General features: G+C 44.2%; 1 protein-coding gene across 19 annotated transcripts in view; it reads left to right on the top strand.

The window, feature by feature from the left end:
• PHLDB1 (pleckstrin homology like domain family B member 1) overlaps nucleotides 1-25,126 on the top strand; it is a 103,893-nt gene extending 78,767 nt beyond the window's left edge. For 10 of the 19 annotated variants that reach the window (XM_029574276.1, XM_029574263.1, XM_029574266.1 and 7 more), the window contains 6 exons: nucleotides 2,179-2,325; nucleotides 4,218-4,437; nucleotides 6,237-6,322; nucleotides 6,417-6,446; nucleotides 6,940-6,978; nucleotides 24,500-25,126. In XM_029574276.1, the coding sequence (XP_029430136.1) occupies nucleotides 2,179-2,325; nucleotides 4,218-4,437; nucleotides 6,237-6,322; nucleotides 6,417-6,446; nucleotides 6,940-6,978; nucleotides 24,500-24,640 (663 nt within the window). In that variant the 3' untranslated portion in view covers nucleotides 24,641-25,126. Of the gene's footprint in view, nucleotides 1-2,178; nucleotides 2,326-2,872; nucleotides 3,191-4,217; nucleotides 4,438-6,236; nucleotides 6,332-6,416; nucleotides 6,447-6,939; nucleotides 6,979-24,499 lie in introns of those variants that run through there. The other 9 variants (XM_029574269.1, XM_029574270.1, XM_029574277.1 and 6 more) reach the window with 5 other exon arrangements.
• Nucleotides 25,127-25,630: the final 504 nt, after the last annotated feature.

Genomic DNA, 25,630 nt, shown 5'->3' with positions numbered 1-25,630 from the left:
TTCTTTGGCAGTCCCTTGCAGTCGAGGATGATTATTCTATGTGTGGGTCTGAAGGTAGATGATGGGATCCACAAATTCTGTCACATCTCAAGCATGTATTTTCGAGTGGGGTGGGTGGGCCTGGGCAGTGGTTTTCAATCCAAGGCTCTGCTCCCACTTTTCTGCCTCCTGTTACCTTCCTAGGGTTACCCCATAGCCCCCAATGATTCCACAGCTGTTGGATACAAAACCAAATGAAAAAAAAAAAATCTGCTGCAGAAAGATCATCATCGAAAGGGAATATATAGAAAAAGCCAGACGAGTACTTGAATTATTCATTGTCATGGTGTGTCATACAAAAGTGAGCAACTTAGTATGCTGAAAAGAGAGCAGGATTGGAGGACTGTGTACTAAATGATGTAGTTCATTAATTTGATAATGATGATGAAAATTCATCAGTATATAATATATTTTCATTTTTATGCACTAGAGAGTAACAGAATTTCTGTGCATCTCCTTGTATCCTAATTCCTGTCCCTACCCCCAGATCAGTTCAAACAAGTGGGTTTATGCATCCCTACCAGCAGATGGCGGCAGAGAACAAAACTTTGAGGCACTGCTACATAACCGAGAGTGCCACCTGCAGTCCCTCACTATTTATCTGTCTTCAGCTTCCTTTGCTGTTGCCGGAAGATGCCAGGTCCAGTCTCTCGTGGTGGCTGTCTCTGCACAATCTGGAGAAAGGGATGGATCTGAAAGTGGCCAACTTGGGTGGTGGTGACCAAGGATGCCAGCCTCTTTGGTTGAGGGGGGTGATTTGTCAAGGGAAATCGGTCCAGGGTCAGTGGTTGTCAGAGGAGGCGACCCGGTCCATTAATCAGCTAGAAACCAGGGCAGTGCACAAAGCCTTGCTGATGTTTCTCCCACTCATTTAAGACAAGGTGGTGTGAGTGTTCTCGGACAATGCGACGACAGTGGTGTACTTCAACCAGCAGGGCGGAACAAAGCAGTTGTCTAGTAGCGCTGGAGGCGCAAGAACAGTTTCGGCAGAGAAACATCTGGTAGATTAGCTGCTTCCCATGTGGCCGGAGTGGACAACGTGCATGCGGACTTCCTCAGCAGAGAGCAACTGGATCTGGGGGGAGTGGGAATTGTTGGCGATGGCCTTTTCCTTGATTCAGGCCAGGCTGGACAGACCGGTGGCGGAACTCATAGCGAAGACGGATTGGTTTTTCAGTCACAAAAAGGAGGTCGGATTGGAGGGCATTGTCACTCTCGTTCATCCGTGGCCAGCACATCTGTTGCTGTTCGTGCTTCCACCGTGGCCTCTCGTAGGTCGAGTGCTGCGACGCACAGAGCTTCATCTGGGCAGGGTGATTCTGAGGGCACCTGAGTAGCCGCACTGGCCATGGTTTGCGGACCTTCTTCATCTAAATAAATAAATAAATAAATCTAGCGGCCAACCTTTAAGTCTCTATTTGCCCAAGGTTTATTGGGGTTTAAAGTACACATCTTGGCTTGGGCACAGGTCAATACTGAGGGACTGGAGGTGGCACTTTCGGTTATGTAGCAGTGCCTCAACGTTTTGTGCTCTGCCTCCATCTGCTGGTAGGGATGCATAAACCCCACTCGTCTGGACTGATCTGTGGTACTTCAGGAATGAAAATTAGCAGGTAAGAACCAATTTTCCTTTTCTGATCATGCTTCTCAGTGACTTCTTAAGACTATGTTCTGCGTCCTCTACCCTAAATGTACTATCCAAACATAGAAGACAATTAAAATTCCCTCTGCCTTCACACAATCTTCTGAGGCAAATTGGGCTGCCAGCATGCCTGAATTATTGTTGAATGTTTCATTGTATTTACTGGGCTACGACATACAATATACCGTCTTAGCTCAAAATTAGGTTCATCTCATAATCAGGCGAATATGATACTTTTACTCTGCCACTCCCTCTGGGCATGAAGATCCTCCCTGGCAGTGCATTCTGTTTCTTGTTCTGGAATGGCGCACATTTCATGTCACTTGGGGGTTGCCTGATTCTCTTTTCTGTTAATGCTGAGTCATGGAGACCTGATCGTGGCTTCTGGCCGCCACTTCAGTGTGTGCTTAATCTGAGGATGGCCCGTTAGCTGCTTGCTTAGGGACCTAAGAGGGAAACGTGAAGGTCACAGTGCACTCATGAAATGCGTGTTACAGGAGCGGGAGATGGAGGTGCGGCGTCAGGCCTTGGAGGATGAGAGGAAGAGGCGAGAGGAGTTGGAGAAGCGACTGCAGGATGAGACTGTCCATCGCCAGCGGATGATTGAGAAAGAGGTCAAGATGAGAGAGAAACATTTTTCGCAGGTGAGAGGGACAGAAGCAGTTGGGTCTTCACTGACTGACTCTTTGCGGGCGCAGTCATTGTATAGGAAATTTTATATAGCTCTCCTTTTGTTGCTGATTGGTTATTTTTTATTAGCTTAGTGTCCACCAATCAGATTGGGTATCCTTGTATGGTAGGGACTTCAGGCAAGTTTCTTGAATAAAAGAGCCCTTGAACAAGTTTAAACTGCATGGTCAGTTACTTCTTGGAGTCTCTTTCTGTTAGCTTCCCCCACCATTACCACCTTTTTGAAAATGAGTTTCTGCACATACATCAACTCCTTATATTAAGATTAGGTATCACATAGATTAAAATGTAAAATGGCAGTCTGATTACTGCCTGGCCTTTGTGCCCATAAAAGCTTGAGTACTTTAACTGCTGGGAGAGTTGGCATGTGTTTGCCTATCTGCTGGAGAAAGAATTTTCAGCTCCCGAGGAAATGAGCGTTCCTGAGGGTGAATCTATGCCTATACCTGTCTCTTTTTCTCCCCCTCCTTTTCAATGGGCTCGTACACTACTGTTTCACAGTAATGTAGTGCATGATAGCAGGTAAACATCAGTCAAATAGCCGAGCTACTAAACCTTTAAAGGTTGGATTCTTATACAAGCAAAGCTGAAGCAAATGAGCCACACTACTCTCAACGTACTGGATCTGAAAGAAAGTATTGGTCAAACGAGTCTCTGCATGCAAGCCTGTCTTCAAGTAGTTGTAGAAAAATGAATACCCTATGGACAAACCATTGTGATGGTCTCATAGTTCCCTTAATTTTGACTCTCACGAGTAATCTAGCTAAACCACATAGTAACTGAATAATTTGGTTCAGGCATTAGCTGTCTGTTTTAGTGATGGTGATATGATTTTTGTGGCCATATATGTTGTTTTTATGTATGTGAATTACTTATTTTTAATTTATTTCTAAATTTGTATCCTGCTGATCTAAAATGCTAGGCTGGTTACAATAAAGCATACATATTTAGATAAACAATAACATCACATATGTATAACAAATATGAAAAAAAAACAGGCAATAAAACAGCATAAATATACAAAAAAGTATAAAAATTAAGCCAAAAAATCTCTAATAAATATAAAAACTTGCACACAAGAGCATGAATGTCAGTTCAGACTAGATTGTATAATAAACTGCATCATAAATCACAATATTCATAAACAAGAAATAAACGACATATTAAAACATTTTACTGTCAAAGCTATAAGAGAAATAAAGTGCAAGAGGCTAGCTAAGGATCAAAGGCCTGCTTACTAACTTCCTAAATTTTACCAAGGAATTCTCAGTTTTAAGCTCCAGAGGTAATTTGTTCCAAAGAGAGAAGATCCAGACATTAAAAAAAATTCCTCTCTCTCTCTGAACATGCAAAATCTGACTTGGCATATGAAAGGGACTCCCAAGAGCAATAGAGAGGCAGAACAGAGATTCCTTTCAGGTTGATACATTTTAAAAATAGAATTGAAATGTGCTTAAACACAAGTAACCTGGAGATTCACACGCCAGATAGTAGGAAGCCAGTGCAAGCGTTTCAGGACAGGGGCGATCAGGGCCGGTGCTAGGATTTTTTGCTGCCACCCCCCCCCCCCCAAATTCATTCATTGTCTGTCCTGGGCCCATGTAGTAAAGTCCAGCTCCGTCCTGCAGTGTATATTTTTAAAAACTGACACGCCGTTCACAACAACAATCAGAGGTTAAGGGCCAAGGGATCAACCAAGGATCCAGAGACGTCAAGTGGAGCCTTTGGCTTGTGTTGCAGTCTTTGGGATACGTTAGGCTCTTCTGGATTGTCGGTCTTAAGACAGACAGTGGTGCCACTGTGCACATCAGGTTTCTAATCGCAGCAAGTGTCCTGTTGCTTGCAGGCCCGGCCCCTGACGAGGTATTTGCCCATCAGGAAAGAGGACTTTGATCTTAAGGTGCACATCGAGTCTTGCGGCCACAGCGTGGACATGTGCCATCACATCATCCTGACTGAGAAAATGTGCAAGGGCTACCTAACAAAAATGGGCGGCAAGATTAAGTCCTGGAAAAAACGCTGGTTTGTCTTTGACCGCTTGAAACGCACGCTCTCCTATTATATTGGTAAGTGAGCAAGCAGAGAACCTGTCTTCTTACCCCTCTGCTAGAGTAGATCATCAACACTGCCATTCAAGCTTTTCTCCTCTCTTTATATTTGCTTTCCCCCCCCCCCCCCTTCCGTCTTGGAGAACCATAGCATTTTCATTATTTTCTTCCCCTGTAAATGTGTTGCCATTTCAGTGCTCCTTTCTTTTGTCTGTAGTTCTTCTGTACCTCCTAAATCTTCCTACATCAGAAGGAGAATTGTTAACATCCTTTCCTTAAAAATCGGCCCTTCTGAAGTGTAGGACCCTTGTTCTGTTATACAGAAGTCTGCTTCTGATCCATTGTTTACCCATGGTACAGTGATCACTGAATTGCAGCTTCTTCCATAGCAAATAACCTCTGTGACATCCAATGCATCTGTCAATACTACGTCCACAGAGCTGGAAAAATCCCAGGTGCCAGATTGCCTGGACCCCTGAAACGTGCTGCTTGGTGCCTGCCCAGGGAAAGAGACAAGAGACACTACTACTTGTTGGTCCTATGTCCAGGAGAGAGATAATGCTACTGCCGCCAGCCAGGGAGAGAGAAACAAACATAGGCTGTATGGTCTTTTCTGCCAATATCTTCCTATCCACACCACTATTCAGCTTTACAATCCCTCAGAAATCCTCTGTGCTTATCCCATGCATCTGTATCCACCACCTCTCTGGGGAGACTGTTCCATCCACTCTCCTCTCTGCAAAGAAATATTTCCTAAGATTACTCCTACGTCTCTACCCCCTTTCACCCTCATCCCATGACCCCTCCTTCTAGAGCCTCCTTTCCTTTGAAAGAGGCCTGCCTCCTCTGGATTGATATGTTGGAGGTATTTAAGTGTCTCTGTTGTATCTCCCCTGGGTTATACATGTTTGAATCTTTGGAACAGAGACCGCTCATCATTTTGGTGGCCACCCCTCTGGACGGACTCCATCTAGTTTGTGTCCTGTTGAAGGTGCCGCCTCCAGTACTGCATGGCGTCGCAGCTCAGATCCGTCCCGGATGGGCAGGAGCCACCTCCACAGTTGTCTGTCCCACCACACAGCTCTTCGCCAACGATGCCCGGGTGAGGCAGAGGAAAAGTTACCCCTCCCAGCCCTTTTTTTTTTCTGCCTACAAAAGATGGTGGATGCATGGAATGCCTTCCCGAAGACGAGAGCAGTATGGAATTCAAAAGAGCATGGGATAAACACAGAGGAATAGCCTAGAGGTTAGAGCAGCGGGCTACGAACCTGGAGACCAGGGTTCGAGTCCCTCTGTTACTCCTTGTGACCTTGAGCAAGTCACTTTACCCTCCATTGCCTCAGGTACAAACTTAGATTGTAAGCCCTCTGGGGATAGGGAAATACCTACAGTACCTGAATGTAATCCGCTTTGAAGCGTTGCGAAAAATGAAATATTTAAAAAAAAAAAAAAAAATCCTAAATAAAGGATGGAAACGAAGGGGTGACCTGCACGGAGTGGCAGTTACTGCCCTTAGTGGAACGCACGGCGCTAATCTGCGTAGAGCGCCAGTTGCTACCCTAAAAATAAAATTGCTGGGTGGACTGGATGGAGGATTTGGGTCTTTTTCTGCCACCGTCATTCACTCTGCAACCCATCCTGGCCTCTGCATCGGTGAGAGCGCTGGCCCGCGTGCAGTATGCTCGGGGTACCACATCCATCCAGAAGCTCAAAGCGTGCTTGCGATTAGTGAGCAGGGATGGTTTCAGGTGCTCCTAGTGAGGCCTGAGGGAACGGACTTGCAGCTGATTGCCTTTTTTTTTTTCAATCTGAAACAGATAAACATGAAACGAAGCTGAAGGGGGTGATTTACTTCCAGGCCATAGAGGAGGTGTATTATGACCATCTCCGTAGTGCTGCCAAGGTGAGATGACCGATTTCATAAGCCAGGGCAGTCTCACACGCTGTTTTTTAATTGCCTTTGTTCTCCATTGGTATGATTTCTTTTCTCTCTGCAGAAGGGGTTTTTCCACTTGAACCTTGCAAATGTATGTATCTCCTTTTCTTTCTCCATTGTGTTACCCGTCAGGCCTTGGCCCTTTTTACCTCTGCCCTCCTATTGCTTTTTGCCTCGGAGTCATCCTCCCCTCCCACCTCTGTCTGCTCTTCTCCTGGGGTGTGTGGTATGGTGTGGGTTTCATGCTCTAACATCTAACTGGCCCTTCAGATCTCCCTTTGTTTAATGCTTGAGAGAGATTTTAACAGGAATGCTGTGTGCAGCCCCTGTTAGTGCTACCGTCCAGTTTGTATTACTTCTGCCATTACCTCTGGCTGGAAGCTAAGTAGCTGACCTGCATGAAAGCTGCTAATAATACTGAAAACCGAGGCGACGCTTTGGTGAATATGAAGAAATGCTTTGTGAAGGGAAGTGGTGAGAAGGGGGGGTGTCTGGTTCAGTTTGCTGTGGGAGATGCACTGATAACAGGCATGCATTTCCAGTCTACCCGCTCTCCAAAATTTCTTTTTTTTATTCTTTTGTAGCAGATCTCAGATTTTCTGCCTGTTCAGTTTCGGAAAGAGGTTGGTTTTAAGTATGCAGAGGTTACATATAAGACAAAATTGTACAAGTTGACCATCCATTATTTTACAACGTGTATTGATGCCTATTTTATGTAAAACTTAGTCTCATTGTACGGTGCTTATATTCAACGTTCTCTCAAAAAAAAAAAAAAAAAGAACTAAGAAAATTTGAGTTCTCACAAGGCCAAAGCTAGAGCTTGTTTCAAAAATACTAGAGAACAAAGGGGCCGATGCAATACAGTGTGCTCAGTCGGACACGGGATAAATAGGCACTAATCCACCCCCTAATGCAATAGGGGGGTTAGCGCCTATTTAACGCACTTTCTACGCGGAGTGAACGAGAGAGCGCTCATCAAATGCAAATGCATGCGAATGAGCCTATTGCTCATTCACTCCGCATGCAAGAAGATAAATGTGCGTCTCAGAAGCACGTTTATCGCTCAGCTATTAACGCCTGCCTGGAGCAGGGACCTGGAGCAGGCGTTAATAGCTGAGTGCAGGTAAAAGAAGTACAGAAAAGCTGCTTTTCTGTACTTTTTTTTAAAGTAAATAAAATAAAATAACTCGGCAGATCGCCGCTTATGAAAACCAAGGCCGAGTTTACTGGCGTCGGCCTTCGTAACCGGCAGCCGCGGCGGATCACGTTAGTGAGGAGGCGCTAAGGTCACGCAAGCGAGCCTAGCGCCTCCTTCCCAGCGCGACCTCCTAATTTACATATTACATGGCGCCTCCCCTTGCGGGCGCCGTGCGTGCGTTAAGAAGGCGGGCGCCGAAAGGTCAGCGCCCGCTGTCCGCGAACATTATTTCATCGGCCCCCAAAGGAAGAGACTCCAGCTCAGGCGTACAGAGCTATTTTCTTCTTGCTCAGTTATCAGTGTTAGTTTAGTGTTCATTGTATTCAAGTGTAAGGGGGCAGGGCACAGCATCCAAGAAAACTTGTCTAATATATGAGCAAGAACTAGAACCTGTCAAACAGGAAGGAGATCCAGGAGTAAGCAACTGCGATGACCTGAAGGTAACTAAGTCAAACTGGGAAAGTTAACAATATTCTTGCTTACATAAGTCAGCAGGAAAAGAGGTAACATTGCCGCTGTCTGTACAGCTCCTTCGTGAGACCTTGAGGTCTGTGGGCAGTTCTTAAGGCCTTGCAAAGATCTGGACATTGAGAGGATGGAAGCATGCCCTGCCAATAGAAAGTCAGGCTTAAGATACTGGAACTGTACACACTGGCAGAGAGAGAGGACATGAGAGAAACTTTCAAATATTTGACCACTTTCAATAACTCCTGAGGGCAGCAAGCTGAGAACAGGACTTTGCACTGATCGAGTGTTGGGATTTTTTCTGGTGCAAAATACATTCTGGGTAATAAGAGAAGAAACTACAGTGGAGGGCTGATTGTTTGTTTGTTGCTGGGCGCTGAGTGTTTTCAATTTAAAAGGGTTTGTTTGCTGGAGTGACTGTACAAAGTATAAAATGAATGTGTCTGAGGGAGCTGAGTGGTAGCTTTGGCAGTAGCAATTTGAACATTAAAAATGTAGATAGTGAGAATGGCTGGTAGGCTGACTGTTGTGGGTACCAATGCCATCCAAAGATGCAGGAATGAGGGTCTGGAAGCAAAATTGAGGCTTTTCGATAGGAAATAAAAATCTGCAATCTCCAGCGTATCAGTCTCAAAACTACTCCTGTTTCTACACACGGGACCCGAGATAGGTTTGAGCACCATAGTTTCTCACTGCACGGATGAAGTCTTTAGATTTGCTAAGATCTGGGGAACATGGTGGTGGAAGAGGAGCCTGTTTGGATAAGGCTCACGTTAACCAGAGTGGGACCTGGCTGCTGGCATTTATAAAGGAGTTAGAGCAGCCTTTAAACTAGATTTGGGGAGGGGGATGGGGAATGGACAGTTGCTCATGGCTCCGCATGTGGTACTTTCAAAGGATACTATCAAAACAGGAACATCAGATTATCTTCATAGAGAGGTTGTTGTAAAGGCTGAGGTAGCTCAAGTGGATTTAAATAAAGAGCAGATACCTGTAAATTAGTGGTATCTACTGTTGCATACTTTTAGATGTCTGCATGCAAATGCTGGAAGTCCAAAAAATAAGACTATCAAGATGGCATGTATGGTACTATTTATTTATTTATGTATTTAAAATATTTTTATCCCACCTCCTCCAAAACTCTTGTTTGGGGTGGGTTACAAGTTTACATACACAAAATCCATACACTAAGTGACAAAACATTTAACTTAGAATTTTAAAATCACTTAAAAGCGTCCTGAAACAGGAATGTTTTTTAACCTTTCCTAAAATCCTTCAAATCAATGACAATTCTCAACTAAATAAAAGTTACCCATAATAGGCATCTTAGAGATACCCGATGCCAGGGTATAAAATACTATATATAGAATTGACAGGGCACATCAAATTGGTGGAGTGATGGCACTATAAGTTAAAGGTGGCATAGAGTCAAACAGGAAAGAAAATATCTATTGTATAATGATTCCATGTGTGAATGGAAGAGTATAATATTCAGGGTACACTACCATACACCTGCCAGAATGAAGAAAGAGCCTGAAATGCTAGTGTATATTAAAAAGCTAATACAATTTGCAACACAATAATGGGAGATTTCAGTTGTCCCAATATTAGTTGGGTAATGTTTCATCAGCACATGCTAGGGAGGTAAAGTTTCTAGTTATTCTAAATCAGTTTCTCAGCCCTCTTCTGGAAGTACACATAACCAATCTGGTTTTCAGGATATCTGTAATGAATATGCAGGAGAGAGAATTGCATACATTGGATCTCCAATGCATGCAAATCTCTCATGCATATTCGCTATGGCAGTCCTGACAACCTGACCGGATAGGTGTTCTTCCAGGAAAAGGCTGGCAAAGACTGCATTAGGAGCTGGGATTTAGGGAAGCTGAAAGGAGGCAGAGTAAATTTAGGAATGTTATTGCAGCTCCTAGATTTGTCTGGCCAAATCTAGCTGGTTTGTACTGAATTTAATGCTAACAGACTCAATTTAAAAATGTTCAGCTGGCATCACCCCACCCCTTTTCTTGCCAGGCTAAATTTGTGCGGACAACTATTATACTTGATACATTTAGCTGGCTAAAGGGGGGGGGGGGGGGAGATTATAGGCTGCTGAGATCTACCTGGCAAAAACTCAAGTTTTATATGGGTACATATTTTGAGACTCAATGCCATTACCAAACCCTTTTTCTAAACTTGTCATTTCCTGCCTAGACTACTGCAGGTCTCCCAATGAACCTATTGTCTCCATGATACTCTGTTCAAAATTTAGCTGCACCACACATCATCCCCTATTTTCACAACCATGTAACTCATCATCTGGAGTAATCACACTGCTTCCCCATCTACTTCCACAAGCTGCTCAAACTTCTGCTCACAAGTGCCTTCACGCTGCAGCTTCTTCTATGCTCCTCCTCCCGTCCGACTGGTGAGCTGCTGTTTTGTGCCCTTCACCATGGCTGACTCCACGCTTTCAACCTTGCTGTGCTGTATTCCTTGAACAACCTCTCAGAGTTACTGCCTCACCCTCCTCCTCTGGCCCTATTTAAGTCCAGCCTAAAATCCCACCTTTGTGAGGTTGCTTTTATACCTTAAACCCTGGCTCTCTCTGATCATAGCGTTGTTGGTTTTAACCGTGTTTTCTTTAATAAATAAGTTTTCAAGTGCCTCATATCTTGTCTGTGTCTCGTGACTAAATTGTAAGCAGCAAGGAACACATTTCACCTTTGCATTGGGAAAATTTATCGTTTAGCCCTACTCTCTGTTTTCTTTTAACTAGTTGGCAATCCACAATAGGACACTGTCCCATATCCCATGACTATTTAATTTCCTCTCATGAGGGACTTTGTCAAAAGCTTTCTGGAAATCCAAATACACTATATCAGTTGGCTCATCTTTATCTACATGTTTATTTACACCCTCAAAAAAATTTAGCATAATAGTGAGGCAAGACTTCCTTTGGCTAAATCCATGTTGGCTTTATCCCATTAAACTATACCTATCTATATGTTCAGCAATTTTGATAATTGATAGTTTCTACCAATTTGCCTGGCACAGAAGTCAGACTCACTGGTCTGTAGTTTCCTGGATCACCCCTTGATACCTTTTTAAAAATTGGGTTTACATTGGCAACCCTTCAGTCTTCAGGTACCATAGACGATGTTACTGATAGTTTTCAAATTTCCAATAGCAGGTCTGTAATTTTATTTCTCAATTCTTTCAGCACTCAGGGATGTATACCAACTGACACTGGTGATTTGCTACTCACTCTTTAGTTTGTCAATTTGCCCTACTACATCTTCTAGGTTCAGAGATTGGTTTCAGTTCCTCTGAATCATCACCTTTGAATATCATTTCTGACATGGGTATATCTCTTACATCTTCCTCAGTGAATACTGAAGCAGAGAATTCATTTAGTCTCTCGGCTATGGCTTTGCCATCCTTAAGTGCCCTTTTTACCCCAAATGATTCCCTCGCAGGCTTTTTACCTTGAATGTACCTGAAAAAGTTTTTATTATGAGTCTTTGCTTCCATGGGAAGCTTCCCTTATCAATGCTTTTCATCTGACTTGCTTATGCTATTTCCTGTTTTCTTCACTCAGATCCCTTTTCCACTTCTTGAAAGATGTTCTTTTTAGAGCTTGCATCCTCTCTCACCTCACCTTTTAACTATGCTGATAGTCATTTAGCCGTCCACTTTTTCTAATGCATGGAATACATCTGGTCTGGGCTTCCAAGATGCTATTTTTAAATAACGTCCATGCCCGAGCTAAATTCTTAACCTTTGCAGTTGCTCCTTTCATTTTGATAAAATGAGGAAAATGGTTAGGAACATAGTCACCTTTTTGTAAGTTAAATGCTGTTACAGTAGATTTCTTTAGTGCACTCTCTCCAGTTATTAAGTCAAATTTGATGATGATGATGCGATCACTATTGCTAAGTGGCTCCAACACTGTTATCGTTCGCACCAAATCCTGTCTTCCACTAAGGACTAGGCCTAAAACAGTTTCCCCTTTTGTTGGTTCTTGTACCAGCTGCTCCATAAGGCAGTCATTTATTTCATCCAGGAGCTTCACTTCTCTAGAATGTGCCGATGTAACATTCACCCAGTCAATACTGGGATAATTGAAATCACCCATTAATTACTGTGCTGCTGATTTTGTTAGCTTCCATAGTTTCTTTTAGCATTTTGTTGTCTGTTAGGTCATTCTGGCCAGAGGGAATGGTAATACAACCCCCCCCCCCCCTATTGTATTTCCCTTTTCACCAGATTCATTGCATTTTGTTTTGTGCAGAACTTTTATCCTGTTTGCCTCAATGCTCTCTTTAACATATTGTGCTACCCCTCCATCAATTTGATCCATCCTCTTGTTTCAATATAATTTGTACCCTGGTATAGCACTGTGCCATTGGTTATCCTCCTTCCACTGGGTCTCTGAGCCACCAGTTATATCTACCTCTTCATCCAGTGCTGTACACTCGAACTCTCCCATCTTATTTTTTAGACTCCTAGCATTTGAATACAGACATTTCAAAGTATGTGTTTTGTTTGTATTAACAACCTGCTCATTGGATTCTTTCTGCACTTTACTTAAAGACACCTGGTCCCCTTTAGCATTTATTGCAGCCTCTCTCCTTGGATGCCCTAGTTCTCCTATTCTCTTAGTATCCTTCCAAGATACACCAGACTGAGTGACTGTCTGCTTTCTCCCTTCATGTCATTTAAAAGTTGTGTTATCTCCTTTTTAAAGGTTGGTGCTGACAGCCTGCTTCCACTGTGGTTAAGGTGGAGCCCATCCTTTTGGACCCCCCCCCCCCTCCCCAAAATGCTGCTCAGTTCCTAACAACCTCTTCCCAGCACCATCGTCTCATCTCTGCCTGCCTCTGGGGTCCTGCAGGGGGAATGGGGAGCATTTCTGAGAATGCTACCCTGGAGGTTCTGGATTTTACTTTCTACCTCAAACCCTAAATTTGGCTTCCAGAATCTCCCTTCTATACTTTCCTATTGCATGGATACCCACCTGTACCAAGAGAGCTGGCTCCTCCCCAGCACTCACTAAAATCATATTAGGTGATGCATGAGGTCCACCATCGTCACACCAGGCAGGCGAGTTACCAAGCTATCCTCATGTCCACCAGCCACCCAACTATCAACTTTCCTAAAAATTGAATCACCACCTGTAACAGTGTTCTTGCCCCTTCCCTCCTAGCCATGTGCCCCTGGAGATCTCTCCTTGCTGCGAGAGGATGCTACATCAGCTTGAAGACAGATAGTAGTTACAAGATTGTTTCTTGCCTCATCAAGGTGGTGTTCTCCTTCCAGGTGGCCTTTCTCCTCCAAGACAGCACAGGGGCTACCAGACTGGAGGTGGGACTTCTCTGTTCTACCCTTGAAAGTCTCCTCTCTACATCTCTGGCTCCCTTAGCTGCTCCTCCAGGTCTGCCACTCTAGCCTCCAGCAATTGGACTCGTTCTCTGAGGTCTTTGTACCGAGTGCACACATCCAACCTCTTGCCAGCTGGGAGCTGATCATACATGTGCTACTCAGTGCAAAAGACTGGAAAGCTTCCCTCTCGCTGCTGCACTACTTCCTGCATCATCATTTTGTTGATTTGTTATCGAGTTAAAATATCTAAAGGAGTTGGGCTGTACAGCTAACCTCTTTAGTCTATAAGGTTTATATTTGTCTGACAATGACCCTCAACACTCTACAATTACTCTACCTCTATCTTACGAGTTGTCCACCTTATTGACTCTACTTTTGAATTAAATTCCTTCTGAATAAATCTGTAGCAAATTACTCCTACTAAACACAAGTCCCATGTAGAATTAATAGATAAGGTCTAGTAAACAGATAGAGTAGAGTAAGGAGGTTCTACTGCAAGGTCTCTAGCATCTAGGGCTGTGGAGGTTGAAGCCTGGATTGCTCACAGTAACCTCTAGAATCTGCTCCTGAGAGCTGCTAGGAATGAGGTGTAGATGAGCCTACTGGTCCTCTTATACTACAAAGGGGACAGGAACATCGGGAAGCTGGGGCTGTGGAATTGAAAGCTTGGCTTACTTGCTATGACTACTGGAATCCATCCCCAGGGGCTGCTGGGAATGATATGCACATAAGCCTTTTACACCTCTGCTGCTTCCAGCATGGGGGGCCCTAGAAGCTAGGCCCATGAAGCCTAGATCACGCACTGTGACCTCTGGAGATCTCACCCAGGGGCTAATGGGACCAATATGCAGATGAGCCTTCCAGTTCTCTTCTGCTGCAAAGGGTGTGGGGACTCTGGAAACTGGAGCTGTAGAGTGCAAAGCCTGGATAGCTCACTGTGACTTCTGAAGTTCTCACCCAGGGGCTGCTGGGAATGGTATGCAGATGAGCCTTCTGGTCCTCTTCTGCTGCTATGCCAAACACATGGACTGTTCTAGGTTTGTTCTAGGTATGTTCTGAATACATTACTAGTACATTTCCAGATCAATTGAGGCAAAAACCACAGCTGCAGTAAGGAGACAATTAGCATTCTGAGCACATTCCATATATGTTCTATGTCTGTTTTGGATACATTCTAGATCTATTGTGGTTTTAATTTTGAATATGACAATCAGAATTCCAAGTATGTTCTGGTTATAGTCCAGACTCAGTCTAGATCTGTCAAGGCATGCACCCCCCAAATATGAGGCAGGCGAGTTCTAAGCATGTTCTAGGTACGTTCTAGGCATGTTCTAGGTACGTTCTCATTCTTGCCTTCCAAGTTTCAGAGAGGTTTTTTGGAATTCTAGGTGTGTTCTAGGTGTGTTCTAGGTATGTTCTAGAGCATTCTAGACTCAAGGCAAAAGTTCTAATTATTTTATTTACATGGCAGTTTCCTTTTGCTCTTTTGGGTATTATAAGCCTTCATTAGGAACTACATAGGGGTTTCCCCCACTAATTTATAATCCCCTTCAAAGTCACCTAACTGAGTCATCGTAGCAACGGTCTTAGTAGAGTGTGAGGGGACATATACTCCCTCTAAAAGCTTCTTTCAGAAACCTGCATTCATGCAGAGGTGACTGGTCAGGTCTGGTGCACTGCCTCCGATGTATGCAAATCTATCTCATGCATATTCATTACGGATATCCTGAAAACCAGGCCTGTCTGTGGTTCTAGAGGACTGGTGTTGTTATCCTGTACTTATGGGCCCTAAACTCAATTACTAGGCGTCCCCACTGCTTCATGAGTAGGACTCCCTCATCCCCCTTACTTTCTCTCCCCATCTGTGTGCCAGTGCCCTGAATGACATTCCTCACTGCTGGGGCACTCCCTGAAACAGCCGCTGCTTTCCACACTGCATGGTTGTTAATGACATTGAGCCACGTGGACTCCAAATGCCCCCATGACTATAAAAATATCCTGGAAAGGGCCCTGCAAGCCCAAATGCAGTGAGAGCTTTGTGGTGCCAGAAGGATCAGGGCTTATGCCCAAGCTGCACCTGATCCATCCGGGTGGCATGCTGACAGGGTGCTGCTGCTTAGCTAACTGTCGAAGCGCGAACCCTCGGGCTGGAGCAGGCAGCCTTAGATACAGAAATGAATAACACTTAGCATGCACCAGGTTGTTTTCATACCAGTTTTATTTTTTGTAAACCTCACCACTGCTAATTGGATTTTAGCTTATTTATAATCATCCTTTGTTTTGTCTGTGATGTTCTTTATTTGAGATGTTTGTTTTACTAGAATTGTAACCACTTTATTTACTGTTGAAAAGCGCAGGGTCTAAAATAATAAACATTCTTTTAGCATAGTGGAAATAGAGCACCCCTATTTTTGGAAGAGAACTCCCTCCTTCCAAACCTTTTGAGTACATAGCACCACCTCTGCAGAGCCCACTGGTATCATGCAGCTGGCTGCAAAAACAGAACCAGCCCCTACTCTACACCCTGTACACTGAATAGGGGGAGGGGGAGCTCTAGACCATCTTTTTCCGGGTTGCCTGAAAAGAACCCAGTAGCCTTATATACTGTGCTAGAAGAGCAGGGGTACTCAACCTCGTCCTGAGGCCACACCATGCCAGGCGGGTTTTCAAGATATCCACAGGGGTACATTTTAAAACACAGCGCGCGCGCGAACAAAAGTACGCCGGATTTCATAAGATACGCGCGTAGCCGCGCGTATCTTATGAAATCCAGGGTTGGCGCGCGCGCAAGGGGGTGCACATTTGTGCAACTTGCGCGCACTGCCCGTTCCCTCCGAGGCCGCTCCGAAATCAGAGCGGCCTGGGAGGGAACTTTCCTTCCGCCTCCCCCCACCTTCCCCTACCTAACCCCCCACCTCTGTCGCACAAGTTACGCCTGCTGGAGGCAGGCGTAACTTTGCGCGAGCGCCGGGCCGGCTGCCGCACGCCATGTTCCGGTCCGGGGGCTGGTCTGGAGGCCACGGCCACGCCCCCGGATCGCCCCCCCAGGCTGAAACCACGCCCACAGCACCGCCCCCGGATGACACGCCGACCGCATCACGCCCCCCGACACGCCCACCCCAAGAAGGCCCCGGGGCTTTGTGTGCGCCGAGAGCCTATGCAATATAGGGTCGGCGCGCGCAGGGGCCTTTTAAAAGGGTTACACGCATACCTTATACACGTACCCCCTTTTAAAATCCGGCCCACAATGAATATACAGGAGATAGATTTGCATGCACTGCCTTCATTGGATGCAGATCTACCTCCTGCATATTCATACTGGGTATCCTGAAAACCTGACCTGGCTGGGGCCATCCAGAGAACCGGGTTAGAACCTCTGCTATAAATGACCGCTTCATGGAGCAGGCGGTTCTGGAATAGATGGGACGGGGGGAAGGGGGCATGGAACTACTGTAGATTTGGTTCTGAATGGAACACAGGACCTTCTGCAAGGGATGGCAGGGGTGAAGCTGCTTAGCAATAGTGATGATAATGCTTTCAAATTTCACACAATCACTGCAAAGAGGATAATAAGTAAGACCAGGTCTCCCTCAACTCCATGGGCAGAGTAAGGATTGTAAAAAGCCCTCACTGTGAAAAGGCCAGCTACTACAGAGCAGGGAGCCTGGCTCCTATGCCACAGGGAAATGCATTGGGGGGTAGTGGGATGATGTAATGTTCTTCTTTTAGCCCCCCCCCCCCACCCCAGCAGATCAATGCAGCCTCTGTCACCCCTTCACTTACGCTCTTGCCGTAGAAATAAGACAGCAGCAGTCTTGCCCACATCTCAGGGCATATCCTCCTCCACCGCAGCCCAGGCCTGCATCACCACTTGATTTGTATTTTTATTTATTTTAATTATATTCTGCTTTTCAGCACTTAAAAACAGATTACAATTCAGGTACTGTTGGTATTGCCCTATGCCCAGCAGGCTCACAATCTAAGTTTGTACCTGACACGACAGACAGGAAAGTCATTTGCCACAGTTCACAAGGAATGGCAGTAGGACTTGAACATTGGTTCATAGACCAGGCTACACCTCCACCTGGTTCAAAGCACAACTCAGCCCCTGGCAGCAGAGGAGGTCATAATCCAAGGCAGTGCAAGGGTGCTGTCCTCCTAGTTCTGGAGAAATGAATGAGGGAAAGATAGTGAAGTGAATCAGTGAGCATGCAGGGTGGGGAGGGACATTGCAGGATGAAGGCGAGTGAGGGAAGCACAGACACGGGAATGTCTTTATTTTAAAATATTTCTAGCCCACACTTTCCCCACATCACAGAAGTTCCAGATGTACATACAAAAGTAAAATGGTAAAAACAAAAAAAAAAAACCACACCCCTCTCTGACAATTCTTGTAAAGGCAGCAAGGACAGGTCCTTAATAAAGAGAGACATATGCAATTTTAAAGGCTGAGGTAAAGCGTTCTATGTCTTAACTCAGGAGGTAACAAAGTCCAGAGTCTGGAGCAGGCCAGCAAGAAAGCTCTCTCTTGGGTGAGCACAAGAGGGGCCATGCCAGCCGATGGCAGGAGCACTGATTGAGAGGCAGATCAGAGGCTGCTAGAAGGTGTATACGTTTTTAAATGGAACTGACAACAGGGTGAGCGGAAGGGAGGAGGTAGATTATAAATAATCACAGCTATTATGTAATGAATGCAATAAAGATTGGAAGCCACTCTAGTTTTTGCAAGATAGGTGTAATATGAGCACATTGCACCATGGCATTCTGACTCATATATAATGATTTTAAGCATTGTGGAAGACCAATGTAAAGAAAGTTGCAGTACTCAAAAGTGGGATAGATTAGTGACTGAAGAACTATTGGAAAAGCAGTAGGTTGATGTATAGATTTCAAGTGGCATAAGAAGAGCATAGCACGGGCAGGGGAGCTGGGAGAGTGTACCAGGAGGAACAGCCAGTAAGGGGAGCTTGGGGGCTGGGTGAAAGCAAGTGAGTGGGATGGGAGAGGACGTGGTGGAGTGGATGTGGCACGTGAAGGAGATGAGCACTGTGCATGCAGTTGGAGTATGGGAGAGGATTAGAGGAAAGCAAAGTTCTTTGACGAGATAGGGCCTCCTTCCTTCTCCACCTCAAACTTCTCTCCTCCTCTCCCCTTCAGCCCAATCTCTCCTCTACTCCATCGCTGACCTTCCCTTTTCCTCCTCCTCCTCCCTAAGTCCCCAAACTCCCTTTGCACTTTTATTCTCCTCTAACCTTTCTGCCCAAGATTCTTCTCTCTTCCAAATTCATTTTCCTCTAATAACATCCCACAAATTAACTTGACACACAAAAATATTTTTTTTAGTTTATAAAGAGTACATTTAAATTGCAAATATATGCAAAAAATGTTTAAGAGTCTGCAACAGAAATCACCTGTTCTTGCCCCAGAATCTTTAAATGTTTGGCACAAGAAACCTGAGCATGGCCTAAAGAGAGCTACACCCTTATTTAACTTTAAAGAGGGAGATAACTTGAGAAAATTAAGGGGGAAAAAAAACCACTAAAGAGCAGTTGAGGGGATTAAAAATGTGCCTAATGCATGGAGAGAGTATTTTCAAACTGTAACTACCCACAGCATGTATTCCATCCATTAAAAAAATGTCACAGGAAACACAAACTGCCAGCTTGGTGAGATGAAAGAGGCAATTAAAGCCAAAAAGCCATCTTAAACAATAGAAGGCAGATCAAAATGAGGAAAACAGGAACAAACAGAAGCACTGGCAGGGTAGATGTAAAATATTAAGATCTACCAAGCTTCTTCTCCAATTCTTTCTTGGCCTAAGTGCAAAAACTAATGAGAAAGTGTTTAAGCAGCACATCAGAAACGAGATGGGTGTGAGGGAGTCAGCTGGACCACCTGGTGTCCTCCCCAAGTGCTCTTTTTACTGCTTAGCTAAGGCCATTGCATAAAAGCTGAAGGAATTCTTTGCTTCAGTCTTTACAAAGGAGGATGTTGAGAAGATATCCATAGCAGAACTTTTCTTTGAAAGTGACGATTCAGAGGAACTGAAGCAAATCCCTGTAGAATAGGAAGATATGAGTAAATTGAAAAGCTAAAGAATAGCAAATCCCCAGGACCTGATAGTATTCATCCCAGAGTTCTGAAAGAACTCAAATATGAATTTGTAGACCTGCTACTAGTAAATCTGTAATCATTAAGTCAGTCATTGTACCCAAAGACTAAAGAGTAGTTGATGCAACACCAATTTTTAAACAACCTACAGCCATGCTGGTAGAGAAGCAAACCAACACAAATCCAGCAATAATGCGGTATGTGAAGCTGTCAGCAAGCCTGGCAGTGGCAAGGATTCAATTGGTCACCCCATTCACTCTGTTATCCACCTTCATATATTTAACATTTTTATATACCGAAATTCATGTAGCAAAGTTACATATCAATTCGGTTTACATTATAACATTATAATGTTATAATGTAATCATATAATGAAATGATAAATGCAACATTCTTTAAACAGCAGCAAATAAATGTTAAGAGTCCAAAAGGGCAATAATATGCCTAAAAACAACCCTAAAAGCAACAAAATGTGTGCTTCACGTGGATCAAAAAACCCCCACTCTTAGCCAGTGTTTCGGGAAGGTACTGCATCAGGGGAATGAACTTATTTGTATTTTTTTGCTACATGTCCTCCCTCAGATGGAGTCCAATTCTTTGTGTGGACACTAATCATTATTAGGGATGTGCATTCAGTACATGCGTTTCAGCGGGTACATGCATACCTTGCCAACTTTCTAGTACATTTGGGGAAACAGAGAACGCATGTATCTCATTATTAAAAAAAAATACTCGCATGCTCTCAATTTTCCCACGTGTCTTAGAAAGTCGGCAAGGCACACGGGTACGTGCAGAAACAGATGTGACTCATGTATATCCCTAACCCTTATGTGAAGGTGGATGATAAACTGATCACACTGTACACTCTAACTATTGCCACCTTCAGGCTTGCCTGTACCTTCACCCATCACATTACTAGATTGGTGTTGATTTACTTCTCTACCAGCATGGTTGTAGGTTGTCTGTTGCCTTTGTGAGTTTGATATGTAAGATAACTCACTTTTTGTCATCATGATTTATACCAATTTTTAAGACAGACTTCAGGGGTGATTTGGGGAACTATAAACCTGTGAGAGCTCATTATCCATACTTTGTAAAATAATAGAAGTTATTGTGAAAAACAATTACTGGGAAATCAGATAACAGAAAGAGCCAACATGGATTTAAATAAGGGAAGTCATGCTTTTCCAATCCATATTGGGTTTTTGAAGGTGTAAAACATTTGGATACAAGTGAGCCAGTTGATTGAATTTCCAGAAGGCATTTGCCAGACCGTTTATAAAGTTTCTCCTAAGAGAGTAGGACTGAAGCAGTGATGCTGAACCCCAGTCTTCTAGTGCCACAAACAGGCCAGGTTTTCAGGACATCCACACTGAACACGCATGAGAGATTTGCATGCACTGCCTCCACTGTATGCAAATCTCTCTCATGCATATTCATTGCGATATCCCAAAAACCTAGCCTGTTTGTGGCACTCGAGGACTGGAGTTCACCATCACTGGCCTAAGCGGTCGGTTTTCCCAAAGAAGAGAAGGGAATGGTGGAGTGACTGTGATGTGTAGTGGGACTGGTGCTGTTTAACACATTGATGAATGATCTGGAAAGGGGAGCAATGAGTGAGCTGCAACTGACAAAATTATTCAGAACTGTTAAAACAAGTGTATTTTAAGGAATTACAAGAGGCTCTTGTGAGATTGGGCATCTAAGAGGCAGATTAAATTTAATGCGGACAATGTAAAGCAATTTGCATAGGATCCCTCCCCAATCATGGGTACACACTGCTGGGGCTCTATCACAGGACTTATCACACAGCATAAGGATGCTGATGTCCTTGGAGAAACACATTGAAATAAGCTAAGAACATAAGAAATTGCCATGCTGGGTCAGACCAAGGGTCCATCAAGCCCAGCATCCTGTTTCCAACAGAGGCCAATCCAGGCCACAAGAACCTGGCAATTACCCAAACACTAAGAAGATCCCATGCTACTGATGCAATTAATAGCAGTGGCTATTCCCTAAGTAAATGTGATTAATAGCCGTAAACTTATCCAAACCTTTTTTGAACCCAGCTACACTAACTGCACTAACCACATCCTCTGACAACAAATTCCAGAGCTTTATTGTGCGTTGAGTGAAAAAGAATTTTCTCCGATTAGTCTTAGATGTGTTACTTGCTAACTTCATGGAATGCCCCCTAGTCCTATTATTCAAAAGTGTAAATAACCGAGTCACATCTACTCATTCAAGACCTCTCATGATCTTAAAGACCTCTATCATATCCACCCTCAGCCGTCTCTTCTCCAAGCTGAACAGCCCTAACCTCTTCAGCCTTTCCTCATAGGGGAGCTGTTCCATCCCCTTATCATTTTGGTTGCCCTTTTCTGTACCTTCTCCATCACAACTATATCTTTTTTGAGATGCGGCGACCAGAATTGTACGCAATGGCCAAAAAAAGCAAACAACGTTAAGAAGCTTTAGGAAAAGAATAAACCAAAACAGAAAATGATGCTTCTGTATCAATCCATGGGGCAGCTGCAGTTCTGGTGCCTGCATCTCAAAATAAGAGAGCAGAATTAGAAAACGTACAGAGAAGGGTAAGTAAAATGATAAGGGGCTGGAACTGCTCCCTTCTGAGGAAAGGCTAAATAAGTCAGGGCTCTTCACCTGGGCGAAGAGATGACAGAAGGGATATGAGAGTGGTTTACAAAATGATGAGTGATGTTGAAAAGTAAATAGGGAATGATTATTTACTCTAACAATACCAGGACCAGGGGGACCTTTCATGAAATGTAATTAGTAGCAAGTTTAATTATATTTTGTCAAATTTTGCAAGTTAAAATTACCACTTTACCAAGTTTAAATCAGAGTTTTGTTTTTTTAGTATTTTGTTTTGTTCCTAGAGAATGTGGTGAAGGCTAGCAGTAGAGCAGAGTTTAAAGTAAAGTTTGGAAGGGATCAGCCAGTGGCTCAGGTACTGTGCTGCGCACTGCCATGCAGAAAGTCCCTCCTTCGATCTCTGCTTTGGCAGAAGCAGCATTCATAGTGCCCTGGGGAGGGAGTCGTGTCATTGCTTAAGGGCAATACCTAGTGGCCAGATTCGGGGCCTATGATTGCAGGCTCTCAGGAAGAGACCTGGTGCATGGCCCTTGGCTGAGGACGGTCCCTGCAGTGGTGGGGATATAAAATAGGGGGAACATCCCCAGGTAGTTGACAGGCTCATGGCATCCGATCCAAGCCCTTGTTCCAATTGATCTGAACATACAGAGAAGCAGGAGGAAACTGCTAAGTCTAAAGTTTGGCCTAGTGTCAGGAAGAGAGGTCCTTAAGTTACTGTTAGCCTAATATCTCCTTTCCAAACTTCTGGGAGCGAGAGGGGGAATGGATTTTCCTAATTAGGTTACTTGAATGAACCCAACAGATCATGGCTGGCTGTTTTCAGACATAGGATGTTGGGCTCAGTGGACCATTGTTACAGATGGGGAATATGACAATATTCCATAAAAAAGAAAGATCAGAGGGGGAGGGGTCTTGATATGAAGTTGCAGGAAGGAAGATACAAAAGAAACATGAGAAGATGCTCAGTAAAATAAGCAGGAAAGGTACCTGGAATAGCCTAGCAGAGTGCAATGCTAAGGGGAGGGTTCCTGGCATGTTTGCCCAGTCATATGAAACTTTAGAGGGTCACTAAGGGGATAGTGCAAGTCAATGGACAGAGTGGTACAGCTACTTCCAGGAAGACTGGGGTAACCTGCACAGAATGCCTATAATTACAGCCTTTAATGAACTGAGCAATGTTTAGACAGCTCTGTCCTGTTTCCAAGGAGGCGGCTAGATGTTAAACCATAGCAGCATCATAGGTCTTGTTGGCCATGTGGATTGGTAGCAGGGCAATGAGGAGGCCTGGGTGGTGGTCCTATGGGAATTAAGAGTAAAAAAAAAAAGACAAGGCTTGGGGTGGTTTGCCAACAGAGATGGTTTGGGCACACATGGGCCTGATGACGAGTGGCTGAGATCAGGGTAGTTGGTGTTAGTGTGGGTATAGGATTGCACGTGATCATCTACCCAGGCTGCCAGAGAGTCAAAGAGGAAGAATCACAGTTGAGATAAGTAACACAAGCCATTAACACAATAATGGAAGGTGCAGGGGTCATCTATATTAAAAAGATTAGGATAGAGGGAAAAATGGATTTACAAGAATATAAGGAACAGTAATATCAGAATTGCAGGTGCTCTGGAGGGGTCGAAGTCTATGGGCCCCAGAAGTTTCCAAATGAGGAGATTTGGACTTGAATGTGCTTGATAATGTTATTAGGAGTTGATTAGCTAGGCAAAGGTTAACTTTGTTTGGCTTTTGAGAGCCCTAATGTTAAGGGTGGTGACTCATTGGGAGAAGAAAGCTGATTGTGTGGTAATGAGATGAGGTGTGGGGGGTGCTTTTTTGTTTAACAGGGAGAGGGATTCTGCCCCCACCCCCCCCCCTATACTTTAAGAGCCTGCTTTTGGGGAGGTGGGTTGAGCACTTTGCTTAAGGTGGTATATTGGGGTTTATGGGAAAGTGAGGTTAATCTACTTCCATGTTCTGTATTGGAAAATGCAGACCATGCTGACAGCAGTTTAAGTTTTGTTGACATTAATGTATGCAGTGATACGGCTTAGGAGTGTTTCTTGGAACATAAATGGTAGTTGTATAACAAGAGGCACATTAGATACATACAGAACATCTTAAATTGAGAGAGAGGGTAGGTTTATGGATTGTTGCCCTTTTCTAAAAAAAATAAATAAATAAATAAAAATGGCCACCTGTTTCTTTAAATTTTTGTACTGAAGTTGAGCAGAACCACAAATTAAAGGCAACTTCCATCAAGAAAAGACAAATTTCAAATCAAATAGATGAAAAAGTCAGGGATTCTTCAGGGCCCCACAGGTAACTATTCTGCTCTGTGTTTTCCCATTACTGACCTTTGACTCCCCTAACCCTCTCTTTGCAGAGTCCAAACCCTGCACTCACCTTCTGTGTGAAGACCCATGATAGGCTCTATTACATGGTGGCACCATCGGCGGAGGCCATGCGGATTTGGATGGACGTCATCGTGACAGGAGCAGAGGGCTACACTCAGTTTATGAATTGATGAACAAGAAAGCATAGACCTTCTGCTCTTCCACTCCCTCCTGTGCCAAGATCACCTGGGCTTTCTTTTCTGCATTGACTGGATCAGAAGGAAGCTGGGAGCTGTTCTCAGTGGCGTACCTGGAGTGCTCCCGAATGCTGGCTGAACCCAGGGACAGACAATTCCAGAGTGCAGGCTTCAAGAGGACTAGGCTACCTTATTGCCAAAAGTGGATTTTAAGGAACCTAAATGAATATATATTTTCCAAAAGCGCTAGTATTTAAATCATACTGTTTAAACAGAAGCTTTTATCATTCTGTTCATTTTTTTTTTTTTTTCATATGACCAATTTAAAGTTCATTCTCAGCCATCCTGCAGCAGGGATTCTGTGAACAAACTCCTCCAGCGGTCATCAATGCTAGTTTTTCCTCAAGATGAAGAAATGGAGACACTGCAGCGACATGTGCAAGACATGGCTGAACTGGAAAAAACAAACAAACAAAAAAAACCACCTTTGTGGGAGAATCCCTGCCCTTCCCAAGACACTTCATACTTTTAAAAATATCACATTAAAATATTGTGCTGGTGAGCAAGGTACAGAAAACCCTGCCAGAGAGTAGCATAGCATTCTCCTGACTGCTCAGTCTAAGAGGATTAGTATGGAAGCTGGGTTAAAATGTCCTTTGGCACTAGAGAGAGAGAATGAACATTTTCCATGGTTACAGCATTACCCACCTACCTGAGTTATCACAGCATCCGTACAACCAAGCTGCCAAATACACAGCCCCTTGCTCCTCGGCATCAGATTTTGCAAAAGTACAGGGACCTGCTACAGTCTGGGGCAGTAAAGGTTTAGAAGAACTGCTGCTGCCGCCTGCAAACCCTACCCCCAGTGCCGGGAGAGCCGGACTGAGTGCCTTTTTGCCTGGATTTCAGAGGCCCAGCGATCTTACACCTCTCATGCATGGGCTGCCTTTTATTCTTCTTTAGGCTCCTTGCCCAGATACTGAG

The sequence above is a fragment of the Rhinatrema bivittatum genome, chromosome 12, assembly GCF_901001135.1.
Source record: "Rhinatrema bivittatum chromosome 12, aRhiBiv1.1, whole genome shotgun sequence".
NCBI lineage: Eukaryota > Metazoa > Chordata > Amphibia > Gymnophiona > Rhinatrematidae > Rhinatrema > Rhinatrema bivittatum.
The sequence above is the reverse complement of the archived record's forward strand: the minus strand, read 5'-3'. Positions and strand labels throughout refer to the sequence as shown.